The 17,246-nt window shown below is 50.7% G+C and overlaps 1 protein-coding gene across 1 annotated transcript in view; it reads left to right on the plus strand.

The window, feature by feature from the left end:
* Window positions 1-1,515: 1,515 nt before the first annotated feature.
* The window catches only part of CAPN12 (calpain 12), a 42,669-nt gene continuing 26,938 nt past the window's right edge, over window positions 1,516-17,246 (plus strand). Inside the window, exons 1-5 of the mRNA XM_081200325.1 lie at window positions 1,516-1,777; window positions 3,356-3,431; window positions 11,844-11,965; window positions 12,957-13,090; window positions 16,152-16,320. Of these exons, the coding sequence (XP_081056451.1) occupies window positions 1,550-1,777; window positions 3,356-3,431; window positions 11,844-11,965; window positions 12,957-13,090; window positions 16,152-16,320 (729 nt within the window). The 5' untranslated portion in view covers window positions 1,516-1,549. The remainder of the gene's footprint in view (window positions 1,778-3,355; window positions 3,432-11,843; window positions 11,966-12,956; window positions 13,091-16,151; window positions 16,321-17,246) is intronic.

Genomic DNA, 17,246 nt, shown 5'->3' on the forward strand with positions numbered 1-17,246 from the left:
CCAGATGTCAAAGAGAAAAACAACTACTAGACTTTTAGAAGACATCTGAAGGCATCCCTGTTTAGTGAAGCTTTTAATGTTTGATGCATTACGGTATTTTAATATTCTGTTGGAAGCAGCTTGGAGTGGCTGGGGAAATCCAGCCAAATGGGCGGGGTATAAATAATAAATTATTATTTTTATTATTATTATCAGGCGTGCCCAAACTTTTTTCAAAGAGGGCCAGATTTGATAAAGTGAACATGCGTGAGGGCCAACCAAAGTTGCTGAGCTTTTTTTAGGATTTTACCCCAGGACATATACTGCCACGGGGGCTAGATTTAATTGACCAGCGGGCTGGATTAGGCCCCCAAAACGGACTTTGGACATGCCTGTGCTAGAGGGACCAATGGCGTGACTCCGTAGAAGGTATAGTCCGGTGCTGTGATGGCTGGTGACTGTTGGGATTGGCAGAGAGGCCAGGCAGAAGTTGAAGCCAGTGCCAACAACCGGAAAAACCAACTTACTCTCTCTCTTTTTCATTTATTTATAGGTTTTTCACAAAAAAATATGAACTTTACAAAATTTAACAGACCATAAATTACTTTATCCATTGGCTTCCCATCCCCGCTTCCATGGTTTCCATATTTACCCTTGAATGATGCATATTTCACATACAGTCATACCTCGGGTTACAGATGCTTCAGGTTGCGTTATTCCGGGTTGCGGACCACCGAAACCCGGAAGGACTGGAACGGGTTACTTCCGGGTTTTGGCGGTCGCACATGCGCAGAAGCGTTAAATCGCACTTTGCGCATGTGCAGAAGTGCTGAATTGCAACCAGTGCATGCGCAGACGTGCCGCTGCAGGTTGCGGACGCTGCGGGTTATGAATGTGCCTCCCACACAGATCACGTTCGCAACCCGAGCGTCCACTGTATACTATTTGACACATCCGTTTTAACCTATTTAACCCTGTCGCTCATATTTCAAGCCCTGCTCGCGTTTTCACGTTGCTGTGGTAGTTCTTTAAATGCTCAGTAAAAGGTCTCCAGTCCTTGACGGATTTTCCATCGTTTTGGTCTCCAATCTTGCTGGTTCCGTACACTCCATGCTTTTCAAAAGCTGTTCTTCCTTTCCTGGAACCTCTCCTTCTTCCCCTCTTTGGACGTAGTGTTTGGGCTGGCCCCGTTATATACAAAAACCAACTCATTCTACTTTTGCCCCCGTCTTCCTCTCCGCCGAGTTTTACGGGGGCAATACTGAGATTACAAAAGAGGAAGCCAACAGGGAAGGCTAGTTGAAAATAAGAAAGCCAGTGTATACCCATTTGTGGAAGCCGTTGGCTGATAACAGGCCGAGATGGGTAGGGCAGGGACCCCTTTGTCCTACGTGACCACAGTCCTGATAAAATCAGTTTGGAAAACTGCACAGTCCTTGTACCCGAGTCGGGAAGTGGAACGGTTCCGGTTTGAGCCAACCTGGGAGGGGCAACATCTTGGCTCATCGCTTTCCTCTGCCTCTATATAAACCAACCCAAGTCCACGACTCAGCTGCCGTTGATCTCAGCTATGGCTTCCTCCGGAATCACTATCTGCCTGGAGAAGGATGATGCCAAGGCAGTTGCCCAAGTCCTGCCCTACGGGGAGCAGGACTATGGGGAGCTGAAGCGCCGGTGTCTCCAGCAGGGATCGCTCTTCGTCGACCCCGACTTCAAACCCAGCCCCGAGTCGCTTGGATACAATAAGCTGGGACCTGGCTCCAAGAAAGCCCAAGGGGTGGTTTGGCAGAGGCCAAAGGTGAGTCAAAACAAAGACATTCTCCTTTTACATCCAGTTCACTGATTATCAGTACTGTAGTTCCCGAAAGAAGCAAGCAGTGTACAACAGTCAGTCTGTTGAGTGTTTTGGGGATGCTAGCATCTTGGGAGGGGGGAGGGAGTAATATAGGTGTTATACGTTTTTTGGGGGGACCCCTAAACCCTAGAAATTAATAAATGGTATGGTTTTGTTGGCTTGGGATGTGAAGGGAGAAATAGAAGCTGCAGAGGAATTCTTGAGCTGAGCAAAACTGCTCATCTTGCAGACTTAACATGCAGAATAAGAGAACAAGAAGCACATACATTTAGAGAAGACTGGAAAACGTTTACTGAATATATGGGAAATAATTGTGTCGCTGAAAATGTTGGCAGCGTTCAGATAAGTTCAACAGTGTAAATAAGTTTTGATGGGTGTAATAATGGAATATTGAATGGTATAGCTTTTGTAAAATATGCAGGGATTTATGATATATAACATGAACCTTGGAAAGAGAAGAAGGGAAGTCACTGATATTTTAAGGATGTAAAACTGAGTATTTTAAATTGTAAAATTTAATAAAAATTACATACAAAAAATAAGGGAATTCCTGTGCCACCTTATGCAAAAACGACCCGGCCAAGCTAGAGCCATTAAGAAAACAGAGGTGTGAACAGAGGCAGGGGTTTGGAAAGTTGTCAGGGTAACTGTGAAACACACAGGCGACAGGAAAAGGGAGTCTGGCAGCAAGGAGTGCTGAGGGAAGAAGGGGGGGGAAAGAAAGACTGGCATCCATCTTGGGCAGGTTGGCTGTAGAGCTGATGGGGAGAGGTACCTTGGACCGTGCTGTAAGATCTGGACTCTCTCCATGCAGACTGAAGGTGTAAATCAGTGAATAAACCATATTTCTTAAAGCTACGACAGTTTCTGCTATGTCTCAATTCTAAAAAGGAACATATAGACCCCATGGGCTCTTACCACAGCTTGGCAGAGAGGAGGGGAGGCACATAATAATAATAATAATAATAATAATAATAATAATAATAATAATAATAATAATAATAATAATAATAATAATTTATTTGTACCCCGCCCATCTGGCTGGGTTTCTCTACAAAGACCAAAAATACACTAAGATGTCACACATTAAAATCTTTCCTGAACAGGGCTGCCTTCAGATGTCTTCTAAATGTCAGGTAGTTGTTTATCTCTTTGACATCTGATGGGAGGGTGTTCCACAGGGCGGGTGCCACCACCAAGAAGGCCCTCTGCCTGGTTCCCTGTAGCTTTGCTTCTCGCAGGGAGGGAACCACCAGAAGGCCCTCGGCGCTGGACCCAACTTTTCTAACATGTGGAAAGCCGGGTTTACACCTCCAGCTCACCTGGTGGGCTGGGGATTTCTTAGAATGAAAGCCCTGAGTGCATTCCAAGCCAAGGAATTGTCTCTCAGGTACCAGAACTGGACACAGTCCCTGCACGCAAAAGCCCATTCCTCCTGGTTGTGCCAAGGTTTGTTTGTTTCAGCAGCCTGTTATTGCAGAAGTAGGTCATGGAAACAACTTTTCCGTGTTGTCTTTACAGGACATCTGCAAGCCCCAAGTGCCTCGCTTCATCTGTGAAGGAATGAACCGTACAGACGTCCGCCAGGGGAAACTGGGTAATGTGTCAATTGCTTGCCTTCTCTGTAGCTTATTGCCTTGCTGTTAAGTTTTCCGCCCTGCTTTCTGGCCTGACTTTTGCGCCTTCGACAGCGGAAACTGTCACCTGTATGACTACAACTTTGCAGAGTGGGGAGAAAGCATCAACTTTTGCATTTCTGATGCAGATTTAGAGAATTAAACAGCAGAGCGTCTCTGCTAGGAAAAGACTCAGCCACACACCACTTATCTGGCAATCACTCATAGCCGAGCAAGATTGTCTTCCATAAACAAGGTGAAATATACTCAGAGTCGCAAAGTGATTTCATGCTCTTTATTCAGCTCATAGTGGTGAGGAGGAATGAATGAATGTCCCCTCAAAGTATCTGCTTATATACATTATTTACACAATGGGCTGCACATGATTGGTTAATTCTGGAATTCTACTGTAAGCCAATCAGGTTGTGGATTCACTTATATCTGGAGCATGATTGGGTGGTTCCTGCCAACCAATCATACTGCTGCATTGTTCTTGGACCAATCAGACTGCTGCATTCTGAATCCTATTGTTCTAGGACCAATCAGACTGCTGCAATTTGGATCCTATTGTTCTAGGACCAATCAGACTGCTGCAGTTTGGATCCTAGTCAACTCAGTACATAACACCCCTCCCCTCTAAGTTCCAGTCCTGCCCGGGAGGTCGCATTCATAGTCCTCGAGGTACGCCGGCAGCCTACGTGTGCGTTGCGGCCTGGGGTGTTCCCTGGTCTGGGGTTCAGGTTCTGGCTCGTGTTCCAAGGATGCTGGCTGTGATGGGCCTGTTTGGTTTGGCACAACCGGCTCGCTCAGTCGTGGTTCTGGTTCCGGTGTCCTTTCGGCCTCGCGGGTCCTCTCTGTATTTACTGGTTCTGCCTCTCCTGCTGGCCCCTCCTGCTCTATGGGCCTCACTGCCCCTCTGTTCCCTTGGGACTCCTCTGACCTGTCCTCCTCCTGGTTTTCTCCCGGGAATCGTCGCCGTATCTGGTCGCAGTGGCGGTGCCAGCATTGCCCCCCATCCGTTAGCACCTCGTACGACACGGGGCCAGTGACCCTGGTGACTGTGGCGGGTACCCATGCAGGGCCTGCCCCAAAATTCTTTGTGTACACTGGGTCCTGGGCCTCGAAGGTCCTGGGGTTCCTGCCTTCCCCCACCACTACCTCATCCTGAGCTCTATCGGGGTGAAGGCGGTCCAATCTGATTGCAAGGCGCCGACCCATTAGTAGTTCAGCGGGGCTCCGGCCAGTCGTTGAGCTGGGGGTGCTGTGCTAGGAGGAATGTGGCAAGGCGGTACTCCCAATCCCCTTCCGTCATGCGGCGAAGGGTGTCCTTGGTGGTCCGCACCATGCGTTCTGCTTGGCCATTGGTGGCAGGGTGGAATGGCGCCGAACGGATGTGGCGGATGGCGTTCTGTGCTGTGAAGGTTTGGAATTCTCCTGACGTAAATGCAGTCCCGTTGTCTGAGACGAGAGTGTCAGGGAGCCCGTGGGTTGCAAACAGCCTGCGTAGTACCCGGATGGCTGCGGATGTAGAAGTGGATGGTACCAGTGCGACTTCCAGCCATTTGGTGTAGGAGTCCACCACTATGAAGAATGTTTTCCCCTGAAAGGGGCCAGCGAAGTCCACATGCAGGTGTGACCATGGTGCTCGGGCGGACTCCCAGGACTGGACTGGGGCCCTTGGGGGATCTGGGCGGGATTCTTGGCAGGCCTGGCAGTGTTTGACCCAGGCCTCTATCTCTCCGTCGATCCCTGGCCACCACACATAACTCCTGGCAAGGGCCTTCATTCTTACTACCCCTGGGTGTGTCTCGTGTAGGGCTGTGAGGACCCTTTTGTGGAGGGGCTGGGGAACAACAACCCTGCTTCCCCATAACAGGCACCCCTTGTGGGCCGACAGTTCATGTTTGCGGGTTGTGTAGCCAGCGAATTCTGGCCCAGGGCTGCTGCTGGGCCATCCCCTCCACACCCAGTCCAGGACCCGGGAGATGACCCTATCTTTCTTGGAATGGTGTGCAACTTCTTGTGCCTGAATGGGGCGGTCGGGAAGCAGCTCCAGGCTCATAACCTCTTGTGCAGGTGCTGGGTCAGGGCCTGTTTCCGGTAGTGGTAGCCTGCTGAGGGCGTCCGCATGGCCCATTGCCTTCCCTGGGCGGTGAATCAGTGCATACTGGTAGCTGGCAAGGAAAATTGACCACCTGAGGACGCGAGGAGACAGCACTTGGGGGGTCTGCTTTTCGGGGGCAAACAAGCCAAGCAACGGCTTGTGGTCAGTCACCACGGTGAAGGGCCGCCCGTACAAGAAATCATGGAATTTTTTTACTCCCTTCACGATTGCCAGACCCTCCTTGTCGATTTGCGAGTAGTTCCGCTCGGTTGCATTGAGTGTCTGGGAAAAGTATGCCACTGGTACCTCTCTTCCATCCGGGAGTTGGTGTCCCAGGACAGCGCCAATGCCATAGGGTGAGGCGTCGCATGCTAGCACCACTGGCAGCCTCTCGTCGAAGTGTGCCAAGACTGAGTTTGAGACAAGCAAGTCCTTGACTGCCTGGAATGCGGCCTCCTGGCGCTGGCCCCACACCCAAGTGGCCCGCTTGTCCAGGAGTCTGTGTAGGGGCTCTGCTACCGCTGCCTTGTGGGGAAGGAAGGAATGGTAAAAGTTCAATAGTCCCAAGAAGGCCTGAAGTTCAGTCTTGCTCTTGGGCGCTGGGGCATCACAAATGGCCCGTACCTTGTCCCCAGTCGGGTGGACCCCTTCTGCGTCCACCATAAATCCCAGAAAGTCCACCTGAGGCACTCCTAGTAGACATTTTTCCCGCTTCACCTTGAGACCCGCCGTCTGGAAACGGTGCAGAACGGTGCGGAGGCGGTCCTCAAACTCCTCTGGTGTGGGCCCGGCAATCAGCACATCATCGAAGAAGGGGGTGACGCCAGGAATCCCTTTAAGGAGCGAGTCCATTAGATTCTGGAATATGCCTGGTGCCACACTGACACCGAATTGCAGCCGCTTTACCCTGAACGCTCCTCTGTGTGTCACAATCGTCTGTGCCTCTGCTGTGGCCTCATCAACTGGCAGCTGTTGATATGCTTGGGCCAAGTCCAGCTTGCCAAAAATTTTCGACCCAGCCAGGGTGGCAAGGACATGGCTGACTACTGGCACTGGGTATGCATGGGCCGTGAGGGCCTTGTTTATGGTACATTTGTAGTCTGCGCAGATGCGGACCGAACCATTAGGCTTGACGGGTGTGACGATTGGGGTTTCCCAGGGGGCATTAGGCACCGGCTCCAGCACTCCTTGTTCTACGAGCCGGTCCAATTCCTCGTCTATACGGGGTTTCAGGGCGAACGGGACCCGGCGGGCCTTGAGCCTGACCGGTCGTACTGCGGGGTCAAGCTGTAGAGCAATGGGGGGGCCCGTATACTGTCCCAATTTCCCATCGAAAACCCCTGGAAATTCCTTGCAGATGGCGTCCACGTCCACTTGTAAGGTAGTGTGGTTCACCCCGGTGATGGCTAGCCCCAGTGGTCCAAACCATGCGAATCCCAGTAAGCTAATGTAGGGGCCCTTGACCACGAGCAAGTCCAGTTGCCGCGTCCGCCCTCGGTATTGCACCCTGAAGGTCCCCACCCCCATTGTGGGGACCTTACGTTTCTGGAAGTCCCGGAGGGTGAATGGGGCCGGCCTGAGTTTGGGACCCCCAGTAGGACACAGTTTCCTTAAGGTCCTTGCCGAGATTATGGATAGAGTTGAACCCGTGTCAAGCTCCATGCGGCATGGGGCCCCCTCTATCTGTACCTCTACATAAATTTTCTCTACGTTGGGGTGGGGCAACTGGTATACCTGGCAGTCCGTGAGCTCCGTCGAGTTGCCTTGGTGCGTTGGGCCCCGGGACCTGGGGCTCTTGGATTGGTCATCTGATGCCTGGCGTCGGGTGGGCCGAGCTCGACACACCCGGGCGATGTGTCCCAATTTTCTGCACTGCCTGCACTCTGCGTTGCGGAAACGGCAGGTCCTCCTCTCGTGACTTTCCCCGCAGCTTGCGCAGTTCCCTCCTTCTCGTCGAGGCAGCTGTGGTATGTGGACTGCTTGAGTGCGCTGCTGTACTCGGTGCACCTCCTCCCTGTCAGATCCTGAGTCGTTGGTGAGGTCTTCATGGTGGACCCTCGGTTGGGGTGGCAGGCTCGGCCGTGCCTCTTGCGTCGACCTCTCGGCAGCTTCTGTTGCCAGGGCCTCCTTCAGAGCGACCTGGAACGTTAGGTCCTTCTTGGCGTAGAGGCGTCGTTGCAGCTTCTCATCCTTCAGGCCACCGACGAGGCGGTCACGAAGCATGTTCTCCAGCTCTGAGAAGTTGCAGAACTGGGCAGCTTGGCGGAGAGAGGTCACAAACCCAGTTATGGTTTCCCCAGGGGCTTGCCGCTTTGCGTAGAAGGCATTTCGACGAGCCACCACTGAGGGCTGTGGCGAAAAGTGCCCCTTCAGCTGTTCCATTATTGTTTTGTATGGAACAGTAGCGACGTCTTCAGGTGCAAGGAGAGCCCGGGCGATTTCAAATGTCTCCTCTCCGCAGATGCTGAAGAATATTGCCCTCTTCTTGGCGTCTTCTTCATCGGTGACCCCTTTGGCTTCTAGATGGAAGGTGAAACGGGAGGCGTACGCTTCCCAGTCTCCAGATGCTGGGTTGAACGGCGAGAAGCTGCTGTCGGTTGCCATTCTGAGTTCCTTGTGTCCCGGAGCTGAAGCCTGGATACACGGTGCGAGGCAGCGGTGCGTCAGGTGGCAGTGCTGCGGTGCTGTGTGTGGCAGTCAGCTCAGCGGGATCCCACCTTCGTCGCCAGTGAAATATACTCAGAGTCGCAAAGTGATTTCATGCTCTTTATTCAGCTCATAGTGGTGAGGAGGAATGAATGAATGTCCCCTCAAAGTATCTGCTTATATACATTATTTACACAATGGGCTGCACATGATTGGTTAATTCTGGAATTCTACTGTAAGCCAATCAGGTTGTGGATTCACTTATATCTGGAGCATGATTGGGTGGTTCCTGCCAACCAATCATACTGCTGCATTGTTTTTGGACCAATCAGACTGCTGCATTCTGAATCCTATTGTTCTAGGACCAATCAGACTGCTGCAATTTGGATCCTATTGTTCTAGGACCAATCAGACTGCTGCAGTTTGGATCCTAGTCAACTCAGTACATAACACAAGGTTTTAACAATGAGTTTGTAGGTGACTGTGGAGGCCAATTCTGGATCCACATGTCCTTCCACAGTGGGGACATTATATTTCATTAGAGCAGGGATAGACAAACTAAGGCCCGGGGGCCAGATCCGGCCCAATCGCTTTCTAAATCCGGCCCTCGGACGGTCCAGGAATCAGCCTTTTTACATGAGTAGAATGTGTGCTTTTATTTCAAATGCATCTCTGGGTTATTTGTGGGGCATAGGAATGCGTTCATTATTTATTTCAAAATATAGTTTGCCCCCCCCCAAGGTCTGAGGGACAATGGACAGGCCCCCTGCTGAAAAGGTTTGCTGACCCCTGACTTAGAGGTTTGTTGATATAAAAAGGTAAAGGGACCCCTGACCATTAGGTCCAGTTGTGACCGACTCTGGGGTTGTGGCGCTCATCTCACTTTATTGGCTGAGAGAGAAGAAGAAGAAGAAGAAGAGTTTGGATTTGATATCCCGCCTTTCACTCCCTTTAAGGAGTCTCAAAGCGGCTAACATTCTCCTTTCCCTTCCTCCCCCACAACAAACACTCTGTGAGGTGAGTGGGGCTGAGAGACTTCAAGGAAGTGTGACTGGCCCAAGGTCACCCAGCAGTTGCATGTGGAGGAGCGGAGACGCGAACCCGGTTCCCCAGATTAGGAGTCTACCGCTCTTAACCACTACACCACACTGGCATACAGCTTCTGGGTCCTGCGGCCAGCATGATTAAGCTGCTTCTGGCGAACCAGAGCAGTGCACAGAAACGCCGGAGTGGTACCTATTTATCTACTTGCACTTTGACGTGCTTTTGAACTGCTAGGTTGGCAGGAGCAGGGACCGAGCAACGGGAGCTCACCCCGTCGTGGGGATTTGAACCACCGACCTTCTGATCGGCAAGTCCTAGGCTCTGTGGTTTAACCCACAGCGCCATAGTCATTCATTAATTTTGAGTTGCCACCCTTTTCTGTTGTTGCTGCCCCTGTGCCTTCGGTGGCAGCCTGACATACCGAAATTTAGAATGAGCATGATTTCATCCTCTCTGTGATCCTCTTCATTATAGTCAAACTCACATGAGTAAAGCTGTCTTTCTACTTGCTAAATTTGTGCTCGCCAAGAATGGTTAAAAAAAGGCAAGTTTAATTTGCTGCCTGATGTTACATCTTTACCACAAATGTAAACTAGCTAAATGGAAGTAAACCAGCTTAATGGATGTGGCATCCCTCAGGGAACCATGGGATTTGTAGTTCCAGGACAGGGCTAGCAGTCCTTGCAAGTATCGTCGTCACAAAACCACCATTTCTAGAATGCCGTTATCAATTAACATTTAACAACTAGTTTATGTCTGGGGTGTAGAAAGCAGCTTCGCTGTACAAACATGGGAAGGTTTCAAAACTCTTTGTTCCTTATCAATCCTACAACTAGTGATAACCCAAATTATTACAGAGCTGCTATTTGCTTGCTTCCTGCTGCTGTGACTTTTACAGCAGTCCGACAGTCAGGAATTTAGTAGGTGAAGCTTTCTCTAGCGTCGTCGTGATGACAAATCCTTCATCACGTGTGTCAGGGCTGCCTCAGGTCTCAGCTCACAAAAGACCAACGCTAAGTTCTTCTTATATACAAGGATGTTTATTGCAGTTCATAGTAAGTTCCACAACCGAGGCGTGCAGCCCCCACGTCTGTTAACCTTAGACGGTAGAAGTCCCCTCTGAGTCGGTCCCTCCCCTACACCAGTTTAATAGGCTTACGCTGCTCCACCTTTTTCTCTCTTTCCTTTTCCGCAGGGTCTTTCTGCCCGCCGGGGTTCCGCTCCTCCTGGATTCTCCTGACGCGGAATCCCCAGACTGCTCTTCCCCCCTCCTGCGGGCTTTGGGACCTGGCTCCTCCTCCGGGCTCCCTGTTCTTCCGCACGCCTCCTCATTTGAACTTGGCGCGCGCGCCCAACCTCTAACCTTCCTTTTGACAGTTATGCTACTCCCCTCACTGCCCTCCTCCCCTTCCGGGAGAATGGCTTGTTCTGACCCCTCCTCCTTCTCTGCCGCCGGAGCTGCTTCTCCTGACACACTGGAACCTCCCCCCCCCTTCGCTGCGCTCTGGTGGGGAGGCTGGCCCTGATTCCCAGCTGCCGCTTTGGGGTCCCCTGCTGGCCCCCCGCTCCTGACACTCTCCCCCTGGGGCTCCCCTTGCCCTGACCACGGGCGCCCCCTTCTGGGAATCCTCTGATTCGCTGGAGAGACTCATGGAATCCCCTGCGTCATTGCCATCCTCTTCCTCGCTGTCCTGGGATTCCTCTCCATCGCTCTCCATTTCCTGCCTTCCCTGTGCCTCTGTCCCTGTACCCCTGACAACGTGCTTTGTGTATCTAGTTGCTGTTAAACACACAACAAAAATGGTGACCAATTGGTATTATTTTCCATGCTGTGTATAATCCACAAAAATTTCTACACCAAGAAGCCCCACAGTATGTTGAACAGAATCCATAAAATCAAATAATTCACATTAGGAATGGACAAATCTTTCCATTGTGGCTTCTCTCTGTTTTGCATTTTTATCATCTTAAATTCAGTTTGCCACATTTCTGCATTGGCTAGTGATTTATTTATTTAGGAAATTCCTCGCAAAAAAAATTGCCACAATTTTAGTGTTCATTTCTCCTACTGTAGATTTTTATATGAAATTTTGCCCAGTATACATGTTTTTGCAAGCCATTTCCCCCTCCTGAAGCAATTCATTTTTGTGCACACTTTCCATTCTCGAAAAATTCAGAGAACTACGAATTCTGAAGGTATTTGGGGTCATGCGAATGATGCACATTAAACCAAATTTCTCTTCTGTTCCTAATTCAGATAAGCAGTTGAATTCCTCGCTTGTAGAAGAAACAGGCAGGTGTTCCCAGGGCTACACACATACCATAAATTTAAAGCACATGGCTTTAGTGCCATGTGGTTCTGTGAGGGGCTGAGCTTCAGTTTCTGGAATTCTTCGCAGGGGGAGTCATATGTACCGTACATCATACTCGATGTACGAACTTGCCTTGATCTCCGTGTCATCCTCATTAAATTAAGCTGGTGTGGATGCCGCCTTCTACAGAATCCTGAGATGTTGTGCATCTATTTTCTGGAGCATTTGGTCTTTCAAACAGTGTAGAAATAAATAAACAGCAACCATCTTCTTTCTACCCCTGACAGGCGACTGCTGGTTCCTGGCAGCAGCAGCATCCCTCACATTGTACCCACATCTCCTGCACAGGGTGGTCCCACAGAGTCAAAGTTTTGAGACGGCAGACTATGCTGGCATCTTCCACTTCCAGGTGACTTTCATTACATCCCCTCCAGGAAGTCCGATCAGCTCCCTGGTCAAAGCTTCTTCCCATCACTGCTACCCTTGTACTTTGCTGGGTGAAAATGAAGCCATTTCCTAGCATGAAGATGCAGGGATTGCAGAATTTACAGTGTCAGAATGGAATCCTGGAGGCTTTCAAATGTAACCAGCTGCCGTGGCCCTCCAGGTGTCATTCGACTACAAAACCAATCATCCTTTTTCAAATAATTAATTGAATAATTTTTATTAGTTTTTGAATTTTAACAAATGCACCCAAATTATTTAAATTTAATACATTTTTTCAAAAGTAATTAGGTTTCCCACTCCCGTTGCAAGCATAGGTAAGGGTAAAGGGACCCCTGACCATTAGGTCCAGTTGTGGCCGACTCTGGGGTTGCGGTGCTCATCTCGCTTTATTGGTCGAGGGAGCCAGCGTACAGCTTCCAGGTCATGTGGCCAGCATGACTGAGCCGCTTCTGGCGAACCAGAGCAGCGCACGGAAACAACGTTTACCTTTCCACTGGAGTGGTACCTATTTATCTACTTGCACTTTGATGTGCTTTCGAACTGCTAGGTTGGCAGGAGCAGGGACCGAGCAACAGGAACTCACCCCGTCACAGGGATTCGAACCACCGACCTTCTGATCAGCAAGCCCTAGGCTCTGTGGTTTAACCCACAGCGCCACCCGTGTCCTTCCGTTGCGTCCATTAAATTCCTGGTGTTACCACTTCATTCTTCTTTGATCACCTTCTCAATCTTCTACTAGTTTTAATCCATTTTCATAGCCAGCCGGTTTTGTTACCTTGCAATCAGCACCGCTGTTATTACAACATCCATCATCCTTGACCATTGGCTATGCTGACTGTGGCTGATGGGAGTTGTAGTCCAACAACATCTGGAGGGCAGGCAAAGAACAGTGGTTCTCCTAATCAAAAGCATCTCATTCTCATTCATTTCCCTCCCACCCACCCGCTTCCTAGTTCTGGCAGTATGGGCAGTGGGTAGATGTCGTGGTGGATGACTTTCTGCCCACTGTGAATGGAAAGTTGATTTTCGTGCACTCAGAGGAGAAGGATGAGTTCTGGATGCCTTTGTTGGAGAAAGCCTACGCCAAGTGAGTGGAACACCAGCTATTTAATTCACTGCTTAATTTGGGCGTTGTCGGGAGCCGGAGTCAAGCATAGGCCAGCGATAAAGTCAACTATTGATTCAAGAAACTAAGACAGCGCAGGCCTGGTGACCCCAGCAGCTCAGCAGGTTTTGCCCAAATGCAGCAGCTATAAGGATAGAAGGTCCCTGCCTTCCCACAGGTGCCTAAGAACCCTCCCCTGCAGGGCTTTTACCAAGCAGTTGCAGACTGCGTCTGTGCACAACCAATCTCTGCTCTTCCTTTTTCATTTCTCTGTGTGTTCCAAGAGACGGGGGGAAGGGAGCTGGTCACAGCAGAAGGGGGAGGCTCATAGCTGTCAACCGTCCCTTATTTGGCGGGACAGTCCCTTATCCCAGCGCTGTGTCCCACTGCTGTCCCTTATTGATGATGTCCCTTAAATTTCCCGGGTTTCAAAGGAAGCAGCTCCTCTCCCTCCCTGCCTGCTGGCCAGGGCGGAGGGAGGCTCCAACTGTGTTGCTTGGCTGCATTGCTCACCCAATAAGGAGTCTAAGAACGACTGGGGGGGGTGGAGCTTGCATGCCTTGTGCTGATCAAATCGGCCGCGTTGCCTGGGGACTCGCCTTTGCTCAGCGCTTCCCAGCGGAGAGGTGACGGTGGTTTTCCTTGCTGCATCCCCTTTGCTGGGTTGCTGTGCTGTGGGAACCACCGCTTGAGGCTTCTTTGGCTGCTGGCTGGGCTTTCTGCCTTTGGCTTGGAGGGGCTCAGAAGTTGAACATACCTGTGCTCGGAAAATCCCTTATTTTGGCTGCTGATCCCTTATTTTCGAGGCTGCTGGTCCCTTATTTTCAAATCTGTAAGCTTCAGCTGCCTCCTGGCCCCCCTCCTCTCCAGCCTCTGCTTCTGCCTCTGATTCTGGACTGCTCTCTGCCACGGACTCTCCCCGCTCACTAAGCCCTGTCTCTTCAGCTTCCGACACCTCCTCCTCCCAGTCTTCTCCCTCTTCTCCATCTGACCACTCATTGTCATCCCACCACCAATCCCTGGGCTCTGAGTTTTCTTCCCTTGGGGGTTCCCCAGCTGGTGCCTTCCACCACTCCTCTGCATTTGGCCAGTCCATGACAGTTGAGGCCTTCCAGCTGTTGCCGGACTACAGTTCCCATTACCCCTCTGCATTGGCCACACAGCCTGGGCTGATGGGTCCTGGAGTCCAACAACATCCGGCGGAGCAGCAATGAGGGTCCTCCAGGTGTTGGCAAGCTCCCTTTCTCACCAGCCTTTCACAGCAGAGTCATAACTCTCTACAGCTGATGAGAGTTGTAGTCAAGCAATACCCAGAGGTCCACAGGTTCCCCAGCTTTAACTAAACTAGGGCTGGGCAATATCTGGTTTTCAACCTTGTGATATATGGCTGGCTAAACACGGTGATATACCCAGGCCCAGATTTAGGTTTGATGAGGCCCTAAGCTACTGAAGGTAATGGGGCCCTTTATATGTCCAGCTGTCCTTTGTCAACAACAAATTGCCGCTGTTCTTTTTTGTGTTCAATATATGCTATATGGAAATTTATGGACCTACTAGGACCTACACCACACAAAACACTGTTGCTATATGTAGGTGTTATTTTATCTTGTATTTTGGAAATCTACATCCAGGTGTGTGTTTTTTCTTTTGTTTTTGGGGGGGCCCCCAAGAGAGTGGAGCCCTAAGCTATAGCTCAGTATATCATATACCGATATATCACAATGTCTGAAATAAGGATGGAGCTATGTAGAGGCATTGGCTGACTTCACAGTTTCCCCCGCATTGTGATTTTTGCATAGCAAACACACACACACACACACACACGATTCTCAATATATGGCCCTGGCAAAATTTTTGAAACCGATCTCACAATATGGAATTCAAACCGGTTTTGGACGACATATCAACATATCGCCCAGCCTTAAGCTAGACCCTCATCTAACCAACTTTAAAAATCTAAATACAGTCATACCTTGGGTTAAAGTCGCTTCAGGTTGAACGGTTGCATCCCACGGTGACCCAGAAGTAACGGAACGGGTTACTTCCGGGTTTCACCACTCACGCATGCGCACTCAGAATGACGTCACACGCATGCGCAGACGCGGCAAATCGCGACCTGCATATGCGCTGACGCGGGTTGCGTTCTGCTCATGATGCGAACGGGGCTCTGGAACGGATCCCATTTGCATCCAGAGGTACCACTGTACAAAGAGTTGTCATTCCATAGTCTCCAACTGCCCTGAAAATGTCGGGGCCGTTGCGAAACCCTTAAGCCACTGCAGCTTCTTACTATGCAACGCAGAGTCCCGATTTCTGAAAGCAGGGAAGAGCAGGAGCAGGGAGAGAGGAGACAGTGACCCAGCCTCGCATGTTGGCACAATGGGACCTGTGGGGAGGGGAGGAGAGGGGTCCGGGTGCCAACCTCTGCTGCCTCCTCAGCTCTGCCAGACGGTACCACTCAACGCATCCACTCAATGGTGATGGCGGCAGCAGGAGCGGCCTGGGGGGCCTGCCTTGTTCACTGGGGCCTTTTGGAGGTCACATCTGCCAACCATAGAGACTACGTTGCTGGCACAGAAGGGCTGCCTTGTAAACATCTGGCGCAGGTGCCTCCTCTGACGCCCAAGGCGGGTTGATGGAAACCTCACAATTTTACCACATGTAACCAAGACGTTTTGCTGGCACTGTATTGTTGCACACACCTCCTGGTAACAGCTGTTGGGGCAACTCTGCCAACTCTACCCTTTCCCTATATTCCATGGGCAGTGTGCCTATATATGGGGCACGAGGTTGGGGGGCACCCACCCACACCAAAGTAGAACAGAATGCCTCCATTTTCATCTGAGGAATGTTGGAGGTTGTCTCAGGACCGAAAAACGTGTGGCATTGAGTAGATCGCTGCCTTGGATGTACAGAGAAGACAATTGCATCTTTTTCTTAAGAGAAAAATGGTCTAATTTAGTGCAAGGCAGATTCCTGTGTTCATTCTTCTGCTCTTCAATCTGTATTTTTACTCTACTCCCGCCTTTTCCTTCCTGCAAAGGCTGAATGGCTCCTACGAGGGTATAAGTCTGGGAATGATGAATGAAGCCTTTGTGGACTTCACTGGCGGAGTTGGGACCATCTTTCTGCTAAAAACACCTAACCCAGAGCTTTTCAAGATCATTCGAGATGCGCTGAAGAGGCGCTCTATGATGGGAGCGAGCATTATGGTAGGTGCAGGGGGGCACTCATTTAACGGGTTGCAGTGCTTAGTGTCATCGGCACACCCATCTCCCCAAATCCCTGGCAATATCTTCTCAGCGGCTTCAGTGGCGAAACCAAGCTGTGGGTCAGCTGAGACCCCCAAACCTCTATTGAGCCAGACCCAGCACCCGATACTAGCTCTCAATCTTGATTGGTGAAAGTTCAGGTCCAAAAACATCGGGAGTGGGGACTGAAAGTTTTAGATACAGTCGCACCTTGGTTTCCGAACAGCTTAGTTCTTGAATGTTTTGGCTCCCAAATGCCGCAAACCCGGAAGTGAGTGTTTCGGTTCGCGAACTATTTTTGGAAGCCGAACGTCCGACAGGGCTTCCACGACTTCCGATTGGCTGCAGGAGCTTCCGTAGATCCAAGCAGGCATAAAATATTGCTCTCCAATGCCATGTTCCCTCTTGGTTTCCTTCAATGACACATCTCTCCTAACCTCTCTGCTCTAACCTCTGGCTTTATCTGTTGAGGGAGGGCCCCCCCAGTCCTTTAATCCTTTGTTCTCTTAATGGCCTGTCACCCTGGAGTCTAGCCTTTTAACACTTGCTGAATCAAGGAGTTCGAAGTGAGTGCCTGGAGGCGGTTGGAGGTTGGATGGTGGCTAACAGATTGAGGTTGAATCCTGACAAGACAGAAGTACTGTTTTTGGGGGACAGGAGGCGGGCAGGTGTGGAGGATTCCCTGGTCCTGAATGGGGTAACTGTGCCCCTGATGGACCAGGTGCGCAGCCTGGGAGTCATTTTGGACTCACAGCTGTCCATGGAGGCACAGGTCAATTCTGTGTCCAGGGCAGCTGTTTACCAGCTCCACCTGGTACGCAGGCTAAGACCCTACCTGCCCGCAGACTGCCTCGCCAGAGTGGTGCATGCTCTGGTTATCTCCCGCT

Source organism: Podarcis bocagei (assembly GCF_964188305.1).
Source record: "Podarcis bocagei genome assembly, chromosome: 7".
Lineage (NCBI taxonomy): Eukaryota > Metazoa > Chordata > Lepidosauria > Squamata > Lacertidae > Podarcis > Podarcis bocagei.